The sequence below is a fragment of the Lampris incognitus genome, chromosome 17 (genome assembly GCF_029633865.1).
Source record: "Lampris incognitus isolate fLamInc1 chromosome 17, fLamInc1.hap2, whole genome shotgun sequence".
Classification (NCBI taxonomy): domain Eukaryota; kingdom Metazoa; phylum Chordata; class Actinopteri; order Lampriformes; family Lampridae; genus Lampris; species Lampris incognitus.
The window spans coordinates 31,500,529-31,520,180 of NC_079227.1; the positions used below are offsets into that span (position 1 = coordinate 31,500,529).

At 48.6% G+C, this 19,652-nt stretch overlaps 1 protein-coding gene across 1 annotated transcript in view; it reads left to right on the forward strand.

The window, feature by feature from the left end:
- Window positions 1-19,652, forward strand: part of abcc3 (ATP-binding cassette, sub-family C (CFTR/MRP), member 3) — a 78,252-nt gene that overhangs the window by 8,188 nt on the left and 50,412 nt on the right. The window contains exons 2-4 of the mRNA XM_056297666.1: window positions 9,388-9,567; window positions 11,210-11,335; window positions 17,249-17,386. Coding sequence (XP_056153641.1) covers window positions 9,388-9,567; window positions 11,210-11,335; window positions 17,249-17,386 — 444 coding nt within the window. The remainder of the gene's footprint in view (window positions 1-9,387; window positions 9,568-11,209; window positions 11,336-17,248; window positions 17,387-19,652) is intronic.

The window sequence follows — 19,652 nt, forward strand, 5'->3', positions numbered from 1 at the left end:
AGTATTTTGTCAGCGGAAATAGATTGACAAGAAGCGTCAAATTAATCCTTGATAACCCCGCAGGGTATGAGCTATACACTGACCCGTGCCATTAAAAGCCCCATCCAACCCGATAACTAAGAATCTATGTCTACATCAACAATTATTAAGTGTTGTTTGTATGTATTTTAAATAGTCATTTTCACATTTATGGTCTAAGCAGTGATTGTCTCCAAACCAGTAGGCTTTATATTATGAACAACCCGTCAAAGCCTAATGGCTCATAACGATCCCTGTTGGCTTCATTGACTAGCAAGGTGCTGTGCAACGACCCTGCTGAGAGGGGGGGGGGCGTTCACTGGGGAGAAAATAGTTGGAGATTCAAAGAAGGTTGAGAATCAGTTCCAGATGAACTAATTCAACCTCCTTTGATTTTCTTACCTGGATTATGGAGCATGCATTGAGACGTAGCTGGAGATTGTTTGCAGACTGATGAGGTCAAAGAATGTGACCGAGTTATTTATGTTTTCCTGCAGTTGACTTTTCTGTTCTTGCTCACAGCAAGAAGTTCCTGGGTTCGAGCCCCAACCTTGGGGGTCGCCTAGGGTCGTCCTCTGTGTGGAGTTTGCGTGTTCTCCCCGTGTCTGCGTGGGTTTCCTCCCACAGTCCAAAGACATGTAGGTCAGGTGTTCGGCCGTACTAAATTGTCCCTCGGTGTAAATGTGGCGGCCCTGTGATGGTCTGGCAGCCTGTCCAGGGTGTCTCCCCACCTGCCGCCCAGTGACGGCTGGGATAGGCTCCAGCATCCCGCAACGCAAATTCGGATAAGCGGCTTGGATAATGGATGGAATGGATGGACATTTTTGGTGGGTTAATAGGCTTTGTGTCGATGCAGTTGCCCACTGGGGACCGGGGTTCGCACCCCGGTCTCGTCGGATCCGACTATGGCCGGACTCGATGAAGCAGCAGTAATTGGCAATGCTGTCTTCGGGAGGAGGGCAGAGTCGGCTTGTGTTCGTCACATGAATGCGTCTCTGGGGTATGTGTGGGGAAAAAGCAGTGGTTTGGCCTGAAGTCGCCTTGTCACGGAAGTGGCGAGGCGTCTCCTTCGAGACTGCCGGCCGGAGAGATGCAGTTGGCAAACGCATGCAGTACGAGGGTGGGTGTTTGAACTAAAAAATAGGATCGATTGGTCACTAAATTGGGAGAAAAAAGGGAAAAATCAGAAATAAATTAAAAAAAAAAAAGAGTGTTTTCTTTGTCTTATGAGAAATAGGCTACAGCATGTGTTGTGTTGGGACTGTTGGTTGAATGATCAGTTTTAGACAAGTTATCTGGGGTTAAAAAGGCAATTTCAGGACAACAGGGAAAGTATGAGAAGTGCTGTTGTGCCGTCTCGGCCGCATCTTTTTGGAGGGCGTCTCGGGATCGGAGTGTTTTTTTTAGAAATAAATGGAAAACCACCGGAGCGGCGACACGTGAAGAACATTTGAGCGAGTGCCATTTCTCAGGAGCACCATCCGAGAAGCATGGGGACAGTGATCCAAAGCGCACATAAGTGCCGAACAGTATTTGGGATAAAGACGGCAGCTTATCTTCAATGTTCTCTTCCTATGGCTAGCTGCATGGCGCCTGCATTTAACAAAGTCTTAAGTCTGTTTGTAACGACCAACCTTTTTCTTTCTTTCGGTCTTTTTTTTTTTAATGGACGCCCCTCCACTTTTTTTCTCCCTAATTGTATCCAGCCAATTACCCCACTCTTTCGAGCCTTCCCGGTCGTTGCTCCACCCCCTCTGCCGATCCGGGGAGGGCTGCAGACTACCACACGCCTCCTCTGATACATGTCAAGTCGCCAGCCGCTTCTTTTCACCTGACAGTGAGGAGTTTCACCAGGGGGACGTAGCACATGGGAGGACCACGCTATTCCCCCCAGGTCCCCCTCCCCCACAAACAGGTGGCCCGACTTACCAGAGGAGGCGCTAGTGCAGCGACCAGGACACATACCCATATCTGGCTTCCCACCTGCAGACACGACCAAATGTGTCTGTAGGGACGCCTGACCAAGCTGGAGGCAACACGAGGATTCGAACCGGCGATCCCCGTGTTGGTAGGCCATGGAATAAACCACTTACCCTGACGAAACACCAAATAACAAATTCCTGACCAGCACATTGACTTAGAATACAAATATTTTGGAAAACACTGAAACTGACACCGAGTCACTTTTCATCTGCTTCAAAATACCACCGCATGTGTTTTGATTTTGCCGTTTCTTTGAAATTCGTTTATAATACTCAGACGGACGGTGTATTAACACCAGCGCCGTGGAACATGATAACCGAGGCCGAGGCCAAGGTCACCACTGGACTCACAGCACTGGAAGGCGGGGGTGCGAGGCGACCATGTGTTATATCATCTGGTGCACTGAAAATACGGGTTTTCAGGCGTGGACAGGCGCTTCGCAGGGAAGCTGAATTTAGTCGCATTTCATCAGCTGCAACCAAATCTTTGCAGAAAGAGTTTGCAAGACTATTCCCGGTCTGACGTGCAGCAGTTGCATCGGCAAGTCGTCTCCTTTTGACAAGCTGCAGAGAAGTGAATACCTTGCAGAGTATTTCCTCGAGCCTAGATGACGTGACGCACCCGTCGTCACAGCACGCGGTCCTTTATCTCCATTTTATTCCTCCTAGTCAGTGGTCTGGGAAGATACACCCTGTTCTGTAACCCTAATATCATATTGCGTTTATATGGTTTCCTGCAACCACCACATCGCCATCCTCCCGTGTACTTCCTCCTCCTCGCCGGCCTTCCCTGTACTCGCTCCGCCACATGTCCAGTTTGCATATAACCCAGGTGCAATACACCCCTAATGTTATTTGAATGCAATGATCAGTTTTCTCGTTGAGATTCACAGGGGCGTTGCTACTGAGTAGCATCAGGGGGGAATTTTTGTCAGAGTTGAAGCCACACGAAACCCAAACTCCCGTTCTTATTTCCTGTTGCTGAATGAACTGCACTTTGACGCGTCGGTAATGTAGGTCATTCAGCTGCCACTTCCTCTCTCACCATTGCCCCGTAGTTATAAAAAGCCAAATCATTGTGACAGTCTACTTAAAAAAAAAAACCCAAAACAAAGCTGTAAATCTACGTAGTGACACATTTTTGTACATTTCCCACAGTCCTCTTCTCATTTCCTGCATCAGCCGTGTTGTGTGTGTGTGTTGTGTGTGTGTGTGTGTGTCTGCGTGTGTGTTATGCAAAACTGTGAAGGCTGTGTAGTCGGGATTGAAATGGTAATGACTGGTGTCAGATATTTATAAAACAGAGAGCTATTGTAGTAAACCTGACCCAGCGCTTTTTACGGCGTACAGCTGTTTGACCGCTGGAAAAGCGGATTGTTATTGCAGGCCCGTCAGCTGTTGATGTTTGGTTTTTGCCCATTTTAACCATTGCCCAGTGTGCAGCTGCAGGACCGTGAAGCTTTTAAAATCAACCCTTGCCCCGTACTCCATAATCCTGGTCCATACTGCAGTTATAATGTAGCGCTGATTTGATACCTCTCAAGTAACATGATTTTATACGTATTGCAATCCAACGCTAGGTTTTGTTAGACTCTATCTGCTTTTGTTTGCACAATAAGATGTGAAAACTGCAATAATATGCAAAGAGAATCTGCAAAAAAAAAAAAAAGGTGTTCCTTCTCAGCCCTGACTGAACACTCGAGCAACTCAGATTCAGACAGTCAGAGATGCAGAAATCCTCGCATCTCCACGGCGTCCGCTCATAGTGCCTCCATGTCGCTTTTGAGGGGAAACGCTACGATGGTGACGTTGTCAATGCTTATTATCGCGACTGCAGGAAGGGGAATCAGTTCATCTGGGCACAAGGTTTATTAAGAGAAACGTTTCATCGCTCATCTAAGTAGCCATCCATCCATCCTTCCATTATCCAAGTCGCTTATCCTGCTCTCAGGGCTGCGGGGATGCTGGAGCCTATCCTAGCAGTCACTGGGCGGCAGGTGGGGAGACACCCTGGACAGGCCACCAGGCCATCACAGGGCCCCAGGCCCCCCCACCCCCCACCCCACCCACCCACACACACACATAGGGACAATGTAGTGCGGACGAGTCACCTGACCTACATGTCTTTGGACTGTGGGAGGACACCGGAGCCCCCGGAGGAAACCCACGCAGACACGGGGAGAACATGCAAACTCCACACAGAGGACGACGCGGGACGACCCCCAAGGTTGGACTGCCCTGGGGCTCGAACCCAGGACCTTCTTGCTGTTAGGCACCCGCGCTAACCATTGTACCACCATGCCGCTCTCATCGAAGTAATAATAATAATAATAATAGTAATAAATTGAGTTTGTGTAGTGCTTCTCATCTGGGGAGTGAGATCTCAAAACGCTTCGCAGATAAACGATTATCGTAGAAGACAAAAAGAAAAGATTATTAGGATGAGACACCCCTTAGCCAACCAAAATTGGGCGAGGCGTTCTACTACAACCCTGCAATCCTCAGGCTAACTCCCACCACCATCACTATTCTCCTCTAGACATTTTTTCCAAGATGAACGCAGGCAAAGACAGGCAAAAAATAGTGCTTTGTCTTTAATACTATGTGTTAATGGTTGACAGAGAAAATCTTATGGAAAATGTAGTAAATAAAAGTTACACAGTTATTACAAACAGAGAATTTGTACATTTATTTCAAACAGAAATCTAAAGAATTTGAGTTCAAAAAGTGAAATGCCAGAGCAAACATTTACAGACGTGATAAAGGGCTTGTGTAGTACAATAGTAACGCTTCCGAAATCAGAAATGATCACTCGTCGCTCACGTCAAGAAGAAGATGAAGAAGTCACTTAAGAAACCAACGATCGGTTTCATTCAGGGGCCATTAACTAGAGTTTCAATGGCCGTTGTAGCTCTAGTTAGTGGCCACGCTTCTGCGAAGGAAACCGATCGTTGGTTTCGGTCGTTGAGCCACTGTATTGTTTATAAGGGTGGGGATACCTGCAGTCAGTTGAGACTGAAGAAGTCACCTATGCCCCTTTTCCACTACATGGTACTTGCTGAGCTGGACTCTACTCTATTCGACGCTACTCGCTTTACTTTTTGGGATTTCGTTTCCCACTGCAGATAGTATCCCCTCACGGTGAGGCCCTGCGGGTCATTTGTGGGCGTGTTGACTAGTTTTTCCTCCCTTCTCTATTTATATTTAATATATATTTATTTATTTATAGTGGTATTTTCATGCCACCTTTAAGTATCGGCTCAGCTCACTTGGAACCTCGACGGAGGTGGTACCAAAAAAAAAGTACCTGGTACCAGGTACTATCCCTAACTTTTGCTGGGCTGAGTCGAGCCGGTACCATGCAGTGGAAAGGGGGCGTTAGATAAGTGACGGAACGTTTCTCTCAATAAACGTTGTGTCCCGATGAACTGATTCACCTTTCTGTGATTTCCTTACCTGGATTATTGAGCATGAAGACATTATTATCACGATACTGGACTGACACCCCGTGGACCCAACACCCACGGGGATGAGCACTGGGCTAAGATGCAATACAAGCCGGGTGGCAGGCAAAGGTGGCGACTCGGGTCTGCCGACTTCCGGCATCGCAGATTGGCCCAGGAGGACCAATTGGGAGCAGACCCCAGGGTAGACCCAGAACTCGCTGGAGGGACTACATGTCTGTTCTGACCTGGGAACGCCTTGGGATCCCCCCAGGAGGAGCTGGAGGGCGTTGCTGGGGAGAGGGACGTCTGGGGTGTCCTACTTTGGCTTGCTGCCACCGCGACCCGACCCCAGAGGAGCGGCTGATGATGAGATGAGAGAAAACGATATTGGACTGAATCGATTCCCCGCCAACCCCTTGCTGATAATGTTGAGAACTGCAGATGGGACATGGCATTCCTGAGGCCTGTGTACTGCTGGCTGCATGGACTGAGCTGGTGTAACCACGGTGAAGGAGACAGGCTGTAACCGAGGACACAGAATGTCTTTCACCATGCTAAACAACCAAACTCATTATGTAGATTATGTGCAGAATTTAGTTCTACGGCCCAAGCTATTGCTTCTCTTTTTTTCAGATGGGCTTCAAAATGAAGGCAGACGGCCATCTTTTACAGAAATACTGCAAAAATGTTGAAAAATAACCAGGAAACGCTTGAAAACCTCAAATATTTTGGCGTAGTTTGACGTTAAAGTAGAGCACAAGTAATGGCACAATTTGGAGGTAGCGAGAGGCTCAATGTTTTCACAACTACATTCCTCCATTTGAACTCTGGCATGATGGTTCATTAAGATGTCTTGATGCATGCGCAATAACCAGGGAAGGCTGTGTCCAGACGAACTGATTCGACTTCCTGTGGTTCATTAAGATGTAACCCTCCCTTCCTCCGAATTATACTTTGCTAATCACCCCATTCTTCTGAGCCATCCCGGCCTCTGCTCCACCCCCTCTGCTGATCCGGGGAGGGCTGCAGATGACCACATGCCTCCTCTGATACATGTGGAGTCACCAGCCGCTTCTTTTCACCTGACAGTGGGGAGTTTCACCAGGGGGACATAGCACGTGGGAGGGTCACGCCATTCCCCCCAGTTCCCCCGAACAGGCGCCCCGACCGACCAGAGGAGGTGCTAGTGCAGCAACCAGGACACACACCCACATCCAGCTTCCCACACACAGACACGGCCAATTGTGTCTGTAGGGACGCCCAACCAAGCCGGAGGTAACACGGGGATTCGAACCGGAGATCCCCATGTTGGTAGGCAACGGAATAGACCGCCATGCCACCAGGACACCCTAAGATGTTAATTTTACTCACCAGTATGAAGTATATTGTTGCTGAGTGACAGCAAACCGTATCTTTTACATACTCTAACCCATAAATATATATCTTCCTTACCACCCAGGGTAGAAGAAGACAGCATATCAATAAGACAGCATATCATAATGGCTGCCACTCTACATATATTGGTGCCTTTGTCCATTTGCACAATTTCATGATATTGATGGACCGGCACTATGGAGACTCAACTGCCAGTAGTTCTTGTACTTAAATAAATAAAAAAAAATGGTATTATGTTTGGGTCATCTGCAAAAGTTGATCAAATTTGATGTCCAGTCATTTGTAGCCCCTAAATGCATCTATTCTGTCGGCGGTGGCCACAGCGATACGTACAGGCTGTGTGAAAGGAATTAGGAGGAAGAGCATTTCCAAAGTCTCAGAGGAAGCGGGGGGGGGGGGGGGAGGATGCACGTGCACGCTTTCTCTGAAGGACGCATGGCACAACCTGGAGCCCGCTGAAATATTTACGCTCCAACATCACGGCGTTCCAACTGGTCAGTTCACCTCAACGCAGACTCACACTGACAAACATGATATGCATGCACACTGCTTCAGACACGGGGGGGCATACATCCCTCACCTCGAGCACACGCGCACAACCGCACGTGAATACACACCCGCATGCTCGCTAATGGGTGTGGCGATGTCATGTGTGCGGCCGGGTCCGTGCAGCTGTGTTTATCTTCTCTAGTGTCGGCGGGGTGGGCCTCCGACTGTATTAGTGTTTGTCCACGGGAGTAACGTTAACCACTGGCCTTTCGCCGCGCACAGTTTACATTTGCTCTCCCGCCCCGTACATACGTGACGCTTATCTGCTTTACTTACAGCGATGTTGCTGCCACGGCTGTCACCGCCCAGCTGTGGATGTTTGATCTGCTCGCAGCAGAAGGGCCTTAAAGCCACTGGGAGCTAGATAAGCTATATTAGCACTGCGCTGCGGCCACTTGTCCTCCCCGAGTTGCATCGCTCCGTGTCCTTCACCGGCTCTCTGACGCGTTCGAGTCCTTGACATTCATTTAGCCTCGAGGACTCGCCCCAGCTGAAAAACTGCTCTGACAGCAGGTGACATATCGACGGAATGAGCTGATTTAAGCCCGTCAAAACTACGTAATTGCAAGTATAGCTGCAAATGTCAAAGGAGTCAAGGGGCGGATGAGGAGGTAAGATGAGGAGGTAGGATGAGGAGGGAGGGAGGCAGCAACTCTCACTAGTCAGGACAGATATCAATAGGTACAAATGAGACTTATAACTGGCCCAAGAGTCAACTGTGTGTACCCCCCCCCCTTTTCTCCCCAATTGTATCCGGCCAATTACCCCACTCTTTTTCGAGCCACCCCGGTCGCTGCTCGACCCCCTCTGCCGATCAGAATCAGAATCAGAATCATTTCACGCACTCGAACACATGAAATGAAATGAAACGTGGTTTCCCCCAGCCCACAGCAGTGCAACACAAAGACAGAAACACACATCCAAAAACTACAAGAACACATATATCCAAACTAACACATATATCCAAACTAACACATATATCCGAACTAACACATATATCCAAACCAACACATATATCCAAACTAACACATATATCCAAAAAAAAAAAATCACTGTCCAGGAGAACGAACGCCAGCCAGGATGACTGTCAGAACTGCCAGTCTGCATGGGCTAGCAGTTAGCTTAGCCTGACCCGCTTCTGGGTCCTGCCCCGCGGTGTTTCCTCTTCGGGCGCAGCTCCGGTCAGGGCCGTGGTCTTTGGGCCCACAGGAGGTGGCAGACCAAGCTCCCTCAGCCGATCCAACTCCAGTGGAGTTGGATGTGGAGTCGCCAGCTGCTTTTTTTCACCTGACAGTGAGTTTCACCAGGGGGACGCAGCGCATGGGAGGATCACGCTATTCCCCCCCAGTTCCCCCTCCCCTCTGAACAGGCACCCCCAACAGACCAGAGGAGGTGCTAGTGCAGCGACCAGGACACATACCCACATCCGGCTCCCCACCCGCAAACACAGCCAATTGTTTCTGTAGGGGACACCCGACCAAGCCGGAGGTAACACGGGGATTTGAACCGGAGATCCCTGTGTTGGTAGGCAACGGAATAGACCACTATGCTACCCGGACGCCCCTATATGTATTATTATTGTTGCCTCAGTCACCCCCTCCCCCCACCACCTCCACCGATTTATCATTTTACATGTCTTTGGTCACATGGTGCAGGGTTTCCCATGTAAGTTTAATGTGTAGGCGGCCACCCTGGCCCGTTAAGCTCGGCCTGAATAGACGTTTATTATGTATTAGTTTGCAGTTTTGTTTGAGTTGTTGATAAGAAAAGCAGCCGGTACGAGGCTGTGTGGGCATGTGTTGGTGTGTGTGCCGGTGGGGGGGGTGAGGCATGCATGCACTGTTTTAATAGGGAATGTGTCACGGAAACAGAATTTGAAACAGTGCTCTGGAGATGGGAAAGCCTACTTCCACTTGTAGGAAGGCCATGGCATCGTTTAGCTTATTTTTTTGTTCTTCTGACAGGCACGGGTCGATCTAACCCTGTCTCTCCTGTAGCCACAGGCAAACCAAACCATCCACACAGACAAGCCCGACCTGCCGGAGTGTTTCCAGCTGTCCGTCCTGTCATGGCTGCCGTGCATCTACCTGTGGGCGGTGTGCCCCATCTACCTCTTCTACCTGAAGAAGAATAACAAAGGCTACATTATGATGTCCGTCCTGAACCGCTTCAAGACGGTGAGAGGAGCGCTGTGTCAGTCACTCTGACCTCTGAGATCTCCGTCTGTGCCATGCTCCCTTCTCTCTCCTCAGGCTCCCCGCATTTCTCCATTTGCAACTGTTTCTCTCCATCGCTTTCTCTCGCTCGCTACCTCTCTCTCGCGTGCTTGCTCGCTACATATGCTTGATACCTCTCTCTCTCGCTCGCTACCTTTCACTCGCTACTGCTCTCTCTCTCTCTCGCTACCGCTTTGTCGCTCTCTCTCTCTTGCTCACTCGCTACCTCTCTCTCTTGCTACCTCTGTCTGTCTCTCTCTCTTGCTACCTCTGTCTGTCTGTCTCTCTTGCTACCTCTGTCTGTCTCTCTCTTTTGCTACCTCTGTCTGTCTCTCTCTCTTGCTACCTCTGTCTGTCTCTCTCTCTTGCTACCTGTCTGTCTCTCTCTTGCTACCTCTGTCTGTCTCTCTCTCTTGCTACCTCTGTCTGTCTCTCTCTCTTGCTACCTGTCTGTCTCTCTCTTGCTACCTCTGTCTGTCTCTCTCTTTTGCTACCTCTGTCTGTCTCTCTCTCTTGCTACCTCTGTCTGTCTCTCTCTCTTGCTACCTCTGTCTGTCTCTCTCTTTTGCTACCTCTGTCTGTCTCTCTCTCTTGCTACCTCTGTCTGTCTCTCTCTTTTGCTACCTCTGTCTGTCTCTCTCTTTTGCTACCTCTGTCTGTCTCTCTCTCTTGCTACCTCTGTCTGTCTCTCTCTCTTGCTACCTCTGTCTGTCTGTCTCTCTTGCTACCTCTGTCTGTCTCTCTCTTTTGCTACCTCTGTCTGTCTCTCTCTCTTGCTACCTCTGTCTGTCTCTCTCTCTTGCTACCTGTCTGTCTCTCTCTTGCTACCTCTGTCTGTCTCTCTCTCTTGCTACCTCTGTCTGTCTCTCTCTCTTGCTACCTGTCTGTCTCTCTCTTGCTACCTCTGTCTGTCTCTCTCTTTTGCTACCTCTGTCTGTCTCTCTCTCTTGCTACCTCTGTCTGTCTCTCTCTCTTGCTACCTCTGTCTGTCTCTCTCTTTTGCTACCTCTGTCTGTCTCTCTCTCTTGCTACCTCTGTCTGTCTGTCTCTCTTGCTACCTCTGTCTGTCTCTCTCTTTTGCTACCTCTGTCTGTCTCTCTCTCTTGCTACCTCTGTCTGTCTCTCTCTTTTGCTACCTCTGTCTGTCTCTCTCTCTTGCTACCTCTGTCTGTCTCTCTCTCTTGCTACCTCTGTCTGTCTCTCTCTTTTGCTACCTCTGTCTGTCTCTCTCTCTTGCTACCTCTGTCTGTCTCTCTCTCGCTCACTCGCTACCTCTCCCTCCCTCTCTCTCTCTCTCTACTTTGGTAATCAAGTAACTGATATGTAGCCAAAAAAAGACACTTCCCCACATACAGATGTTTAGATGTTGAGTCACTCGCCCATTAGGCACGCCACAGCCCTGACGGACTTAGATCGAGGGTGATGAGTTGGTTTTTCTTTTTTATTGTGCCCTTCTCCTCCCTCTCCCCCATGCCTATGAACACTACGCTCTGTATTCATGTATTTCTTCCCACTCGCTACCTCTCTCTCTTGCTCAATCACCTCCTCTCTCTCTCTCTCTCTCTCTCTCTCTCTCTCTCTCTCTCTCATGCTGTGCACACAGGTATTTGGTTTGGCGTTGTGGATCGTGTGTTGGACGGATCTCTTCTACACATTCCACGAGCTACGGCACGGCAGCACCCAGCCACCCATCTACTTTGTTACACCGCTGGTGGTTGGCATGACGATGGTGAGCACATTTCCAACCTCCGGGGGGGGGGGGGGGGACGTCTGTGTAAACACACCCGCACACGCGTTATGCTACCTCCCGACACGGAGCGCTGCAAAGAACTGAACGCACGTGATCTCGAGCGTGGGCAGATCCTGAGTCATATTCCCATCCGTTGGTTTTACGCGATAATGTGGATTCGTACCGTTAAGCAAACGTCACATGAGCGAGATTTTGCCATTAGGGATCCTAGATTATGGGAGAGCTCATCTGTGGAGCTCAGACTCGCTTCTTTGAGTTTGCTTATCAAGATTTTTACTTTTTCTGACCTTCAACTCTTCCTTCCTCTTTTTGTTTTTTGTTTTTTTGGTTTATATTTTGTAAAGCTGATTCAGAAACTTAGACTTGCTATGAAATGAAAATGATTTTCAATTTCAGCCAGTTTGCTATTTATTGCGGCAGCCTTCAGCGCGTTGCTGCCCAACGTTTGTTGGGTGAAAATGCAAGACAACACAACTTATCACAGCCATCAGAAGAATGCAGGGCTCGAGGCCTGTGGGAAAACCCGTCAACCCAGCAGCAGCTATCTGCAACAACTTCCAGTCTAACTACATTTACAAAACCACAAAGACTCACTCGCCGGGTGTGCTCCAAAATCCGAGCAGCACAGCGCTGGTTTGTGTTAGAAGGCTGTGGTTTCTGCACCGTTTAACCCCGACACCGCCTGTTTTGCAAGTAAAACCTGTGTACGAACAGCAAGACAAACGACTGGTAACACGCCCGTCTTTTACGTGGCTCGGCATGGCTGAATCCAAATGGAAATGTTGTACTGTTGAGACAACCCGTCCTTAACAAGAAGTGCTACGATAACTTCTACCATGTTGTCTGTTGTCGTTTGATAGTCAGCTGGTAGGAAGTCACCGTAACAACCTGCCGCGGCGTTCTCCACTTGCCTGCTATGTAATATACGGCATGCTGCACAGGTCAAATGGAGCGCATCCAATGTATCACACAAACTAAATTCCTCTCTGGCATTTATACAATTACATTAATATGATCAGGGTGTCTGGGTAGTGTAGCGCTCTACTCCGTTGCCTACCAACACGGGGCTCGCCAGATCAAATCCTCGTGTTACCTCCGGCTTGGTTGGGCGTCCCTACAGACACAATTGGCTGTGTCTGCGGGTGGGAAGCTGGATGTGGATATATGTGTCCTGGTCACTGCACTAGCGCCTCCTCTTGGTCAGTCGGGGAGCCTGTTTGGGGGGGAGGGGGAACTGGGGGGGAATAGCGTGAGCCTCCCACGCGCTACGCCCCCCTGGCGAAACTCCTCACTGTCAGGTGAAAAGAAGCGGCTGGTGACTCCACATGTATCAGAGGAGGCATGTGGTAGTCCGCAGCCCTCCCCGGATCGGCAGAGCTGGTGGAGCAGCGACCAGGATGGCTCGGAAGAGTGGGGTAATTGGCCAAGTACAATTGGGGAGAAAAAAAGGGGGGGGGAAATCAAAAAAAAAATTAATATGATCAATGGTGGGTGGCATGGTGGCGCAGTGGTTATTGCGGTCGCCTCACAGCAAGGTCCCGGGTTCGAGCCCCAGGGTAGTTCAACCTTGGGGGTCGTCATGGGTCATCCTCTGTTTGGAGTTTGCATGTTCTCCCTGTGTCTGCGTGGGTTTCCTCCGGCTGCTCCAGTTTCCTCCGGCAGTGCTAAAACATGTAGGTCAGGTGAATCGGCTGTACTAAATTGTCCCTAGGTGTGAATGTGTGTGTGTGTGTGTGTGTGTGTGTGTGTGTGTGTGTGTGTGTGTGTGTGTGTGTGTGTGTGTGTGTGTGTGTGTGTGTGTGCCGTGTGATGGTCTGGTGGCCTGTCCAGGGTGTCTCCCTGCCTGCCGCCTAATGACTGTTGGAATAGGCTCCAGCATCCCCGCGACCCTGAGAGCAGGATAAGCGGTTTGGATAATGGATGGATGACCAATGGGTTCATTAACTCTTAACACCGTCTTTATCGTTAACCAATTAGTATGCCCATGTGGATGTGTTTTTATGATGGCAGGACAAAATGAAAATGAAAAGAAAATGTCTGAACATAAATATGTAGTAAGGGTCAGTAATGAAAACTACCCCATAGTCAACCGCTCTGAAATGGCTAATGGTAATAGTTCTGCCTGTCTTCGAGCCATTGGCGTTGAGTTGATCCTTGTTTCTGTTAGGGGGCAGACTTGTAAGACGGCTCCAGAAGGAAACCTTTTGGATTTTGACTCTAAAACCTACAAAAATTCAAGGGCTTCAATAACTCTGTGATTTATCTCCTTTACTGTAATCATATATCTGAAGGTTTCTGATATGACTGTTTTCCAGTGGAACTGTTCTTGTCTCGCCTTGTATTTCTATGTTGCTGGTGTTTGTGTTACATTGTAGTGTAGGTTGTGTACTAACTGTAGTTAGATTGGAAACTGATACATATCGCTGCTGAGTTGATAGGGTTTCTGATAGACCTCGAACCATGACTTGGTTCCTGATTCCTACCAACACACCCAAGGCTGTGATGTCTGTGTTATGCTCTATATAGTTATCTACTATATAGTAGCTATCGGCTGGCAGGGATATTGTGTGTGTGTTCTCCTGGATCGCCGCCTTGCCGTGGAGAAGCTTGCATGTACCAATGATCCCAAGAGCTATGCTGTCCGGAGCTTGGCTCCTTGTAGGGTCACCCAAGGCGGACAGGTCAAGGGGGAGGTTCCAGATGAAGCGTGATCCAACAAAGACCTCAATGGTGGAACTGGTGGAAGATGTCTCCAGGTCACAACGGCAGTGAAGGCGGATGAAGGCTGCAACAGTTGGTGGTCCCCAATCGTCTTGGTTCTCCATGCCATCAGAGTCTGGCCACCCCCTGCCAAGGACCGAGTGGTGGCTGCAGGTGCATCAGCCTGTCCACGTAAAACGCTGTCATGCACAGGCGTCCTAAAGGACAGTCATACTCGACCCCGAGTGACTGCCGATAATGATGATGATCTGTCCGCAGCTAATCTCGCATACTACTGGGCCTGTCAGCCTAATAACTTTTGTGCACAGTTATGACTGTATGATCCAGGACCTCTTGTGGTTGCGGTGATTCAAAACCTTTGAAAGACCGCTCTTCATTCCTTCTCTAACTCACTTGACCTATGCTGCTCTCTGTCGCTGCCCAATCCAAGTCAACTGTAGATGTGAGTCACGGTTGACTTAGATCAGGCAGTGACAGTGTCAAAACGTTACGTATTTGGGTATGAATCTTGAAACTAAACGAGACGTCGATGGCGTTTTGCAAGTCAGAAAATCATTCACTGCTGATCTCAGCACAGGAGAACTGGAGGTGCACTGGACGAACCAAAAATAATAACCCCTCTCTTTATTTTCATAATATAATAAAGTTGGGCAAACTGTTTATGCTCGCACATGCATGAATTACATCTATAGTTGATTCAGATCAGGCAGTGACATGTGAAAAGTCATTAAAAGAATTTTGACAATCCAAAACATGCGAATGTTATAAAGGAACAACTTCCTCTAGGTTGCAGTCAAAACAGGAAGTGTTGCATAGTCTTGTCGCTGCCGGATCTGAGTCAACCGCAGATGTGAGTCGCGCATGCGCGAGCACAAACGGTTTACCCAGCTTTATTATATTATGAAAATAAAAACAGGGTTAGGGTTTGACCAAAATGGTCACATAGCAAACCTTTTCTTTTTGGAAAGTCCAAGTTCATATTCGACTTCATCACATTCATGTGAGAGTCCGTCTAGGAGGCTGCATATCCAAAGACTGACCGGCTGAACGTTTTTATTAGGTAGATTTGTTAGCTTGAGTGCTGCATATTAAAAACTTTTTTTCCATATTTCTCAATAAATCGACTTGGGCGCTGTGCAGAAGTCTCATAATGGCAGGGAAACCACTGGTTTTTCTGTCCGTGTGTGTGTGCATATCTCTAGCGGCTAATCTCTCATACTGCTGGGCCTGTCAGCCCAATAGCTTTTGTACACAGTTATGACTGTATGATCAAGGATCTCTCGGGGTTGCTGTGATTCAAAACCTTTGAAAAAGCTGTTTTATACCACAACTGAGTGCTAACTCCTCAGCTGGTCTGCTGCCAAGTCTGAGCACCGGTGAAGGGCAGATAATCCTGACGGAGATCTGCACTTTACTTAGTGCACTCTTCCAGTTCCGTTTGTCTTTTACTTTTGTCATTTTATCTTGCATCCAGATGAAGCCTCCTGCCGAAACATCTACGAGTCTGCCATGTTTCAAATAAAGGCGTTTTAACTTCTGCAACAGCAAACTCGGGAGTGCCTTCGATTTCCTTTTGTTCCTGCATGTCAACATTATGGTTCGCTGTTCCCTGACTCCGTTAAAGTTGATGAGGCCACTTGAAAGCGCTGCTCCATTTGTTTGTGTGTTTGCTGAACTATTTTTTATTCGTGTTTAGGCGAAACTGATATTGTTCCACATACCGATTTCGGGGAGATAACACGGTGAAGTGCTGTCATTGGAATTTTATCTTTGCCCGATGTGCGATTCACTATGGCTGCAACAAGAAATGGAGAAGGCTCAACATCATTATTAACGTGCATGATTTCATATGAGGCACGGTGGCGCAGTGGTTAGCGCGGTCGCCTCACAGCAGGAAGGTCCTGGGTTCGAGCCCTGGGGTAGTCCAACCTTGGGGGTCATCCCAGGTCGTCCTGTGTGTGGAGTTTGCATGTTCTCCCCGTCTCTGCGTGGGTTTCCTCCGGGTGCTCCGGTTTCCTCCTACAGTCCAAAGACATGTAGGTCAGGTGAATAGGCCGTACTGAATTGTCCCTAGATGTGTGTGTGTGTGTGTGTGTGTGTGTGTGTGTGTGCGTGCGTGTCAGCCCTGTGGTGGACCGGCGGCCTGTCCAGGGTGTCTCCCCGCCTGCTGCCCAATGACAACCCTGTGTAGGATAAGCGGCTTGGATGATGGATGGATTTCATTTGAATAACAACCCATGATTCAATGTAAAAACAATGTTCCCATGGTTTAATGTTTAAAAGCATTGGCAGTGGCCACCAACAAATCTATAAACAGTTATTAGTTCCTAGGTTCAACTCAATCGTCTACCTTAAACAACTCGAGTTGTGTTTGCCCTCTGAGTTTTCCTGTTTACCGAAGCTGTAAAAAAGGGGCCTTTCCCTTTGTGTTATTGACACATCCTGTGCACAAAATTTATGCCAAACATAGTTAAAGAACCTTTATTAACATTGGCTAAACTGTCACAGTGATGAAAGTATGTTACAACACCCATTACTCTTACTTCACCTGACACAGTGAAGCATTTGGATGGGTTTTCTTTTTAACATAGTAGCTTTAATTAGGCGGCACGGTGGCGCAGTGGTAAGATAAGCGGTTCGGGTAATGGATGGATGGATACATAGCTTTAATTACATCTCTCTCGAGCAGAAGCTCAGAGAAGAATATCAGATCCATGCAGTACACCTGGAATACCCGTGCATTTTATGCATGGCATGTTATTGAGGAGTAGGAAAAGTACACTTTTTAAAGTCATTTTTCTTTCCTTCCAATTTCTCCACTGACTTCCATACTAAAATCAGAAGAGAGCCATTGTGTTGATGGCACATCATCTGTTCTTTGGTGTAAACCCATGAAAGGTTGATATTTTGTGTTTTTCTGAGACATCGAAAGTCAAAGTCAAAAGGTCGAAGGATTTAGGAATAAATGTAATCCTCCAGAGTCGCATATTTTACACACTATAGCATTGTAAATCATGGGGGGGGGGGGATGACCCAGTCAGACTAAGCAGACAAGGGGTAACCATACGTGTCCTGTGATTTCTGTCCTGGCTGACTCATTTCACCCCCCTCCCTTTCCTCCATGTGTAATACCCTCCCACCCCCACCCCTCGCCTCTGTACCCTCTCTCAGTTGTTGGCCACGTTTCTGATCCAGTTTGAGAGGTTACACGGGGTCCAGTCCTCAGGGGTCCTCTTCATCTTCTGGTTCCTGTCGGTGCTGTGCGCCGTCGTGCCTTTTCGCTCCAAGATCCTGCAGGCCTCCAGCCAGGTGAGAACGCACCGCAGCCTTTGTGCATCTGTTAACATGTTCATCAAACCTCTATTCCTCCATCTGGGAGTCTTCTCATCTCTGTTGCCGCTTCATCTTACCCGCCCTCTTTCTGTCTGTCTGTCTCTCTGTCTTCCTGTCTTCCTCAGGGGTTTCCTCTCAGCCTCATTCTTTCCTCTCTTCTCTTCTTGTTCTTTGCCCTTTATTTATTTTTCCACACTCTGCTCATACTCAATGTCTCTCCTCCGCAATGACAAACTCCTGTAGCCCCCCCCAAAAAAAGAACCAAGTGACTGGGTCAGGAGCTTACAGTCTGTTGGATATGCTCTTTGGGGTCAACCCAGGACGTGGCTAATAAGCGGAGAACAGAAGGGGAATAGTGGACCTGTTGTTCCTGAGACCTGTTGACGCCTAGCCTACTTATCGAACCTCCAGAGCTGCAACGAGATGCAGGCCAGATAAGAGTCCTGAGAGTTGGACACAGAAACACGCAACACTTAAATGGGCATAAGCTGGAAATAAAATCATTCCTCAAAACATCATAGTGGATTTAGAAACCCATTACTAACTTCATTTGTCTTTTTTAAAGAAGAAATTGAGCATCGTTCGCTTTTTTTTTTTTTAAGCATTTCTTAGTAGGTCTTTCTTTCTTGGTATAGTGTAAAAAATTTTGAATTAAAGGGTTCGATTTTCTGTGCACACTGTGAAACTCAGCACGGGCAGAGAGACCAAGAGGCGGACAGACAGGACGATGGGCGAGGATTCAGAAGTTCAGTTGGCAATGCAGACAGGCCAGCAGGCAGGCCGGGGGTGAAGCAAAGCCACTACAGCCCTGTGTCCTTTTAATCACGTTGATCCAGCAAATTAGCCCGAATATGATTCAGAAAAGCTAAAGTCCCTCAGGGCCAGTTTTTATCAACTGACCCAAATGTTTCGAGCGGGCGAGAGAGGCGTTTAAAGGGAAGAGGACAAAGGAGTTAGTGATTTTAAAAGAAAAAAAAAATCTCCATTGAGGAATGTCCTCGGAAGAAATGACGGACCTTGATATCTGCGGAGTAATATTTCAGGACAAAAGTGTAATCATGCATGCGTTTCTGGCTTCCTGCGAGTTCCACTATTTTGACAAGCTATCCTCAATCTCTAAACATGGGATGGCCACCACGGACCAATCACAATGTCGACTGGGGATCTAGGACTCTATTTTAGTGAATCTGGGCACAAGCGCAAACACGGCGCACATGGGCACGTCCAGTGTAACTTTGGTAATTTGGTGACTAGTGCAGCAGCCTTGGCAAGAGGTTGGAATTAGGATGAATTCATAATGAGCGGGTGGAGCTGAGGCGGGCTTCCACTTGGCCAATCAAATCGGCTCCTCTCACACCCTTTAAACGTTCTGTGGTGCGGCGTATTGTTATTTTCCCAATGAAGAGGAAAGTCGAGCAGAACCGCTCTGCACTGATGAATGAAATCTGGCCGCGGTAACTGCTTTATTTTTTTGCTTGGATGTTTTCCCCCCTTTTCTCCCCAATTGTGTCCAGCCAATTACCCCACTCTTCTGAGCCGTCCCGGTCGCTGCTCCGCCCCCGCTGCCGATCCGGGGAGGGCTGCAGACTACCACATGCCTCCTCCGATACATGTGGAGTCGCCAGCCGCTTCTTTTCACCTGACAGTGAGGAGTTTCACCAGGGGGGTGTAGTGCGTGGGAGGATCACGTTATTCCTCCCCAGTCCCCCCCCTCTCCCCTGAACAGGTGCCAGAGGCGGCGCTAGTGCAGCGACCAGGACACATACCCACATTCGGCTTCCCACCTACAGACCCGGCCAATTGTGTCTGTAGGGACGCCCGACCAAGCCGGAGGTAAGACGGGGATTCGAACCGGCGATCCCTGTGTTGGTAGTATTGAGAATCACCTTCGTGGTCCTCGTCCCCGGGTCCGTTGATGTGAAGAAAACAGCCACCACGTCTTAGGAGATTAAAATGATTTTATTGAGTACAGATCTGGAGACACACTGCCAATCCGTCGTGTGCGTCTGACTTCTTTGTGTGCCCTGGTGGGTTATATAGACCCCCCTGCTTCTCCTTCACGACACCTCTGGTCTTGATTATCCTATCAATGGAACCTATTGGTGGTTGAGCTTTAAGACGTGCTCATCCTGTTCTACCCTACTGAGCTTAGCAGGGGGTCCTCCTCGTACCAGACACGGTGTCTAGGCCCCAGGGGAGGGCAACCCCCTCCCCTACCCACATTCTTGTGGGAGACCTGCAA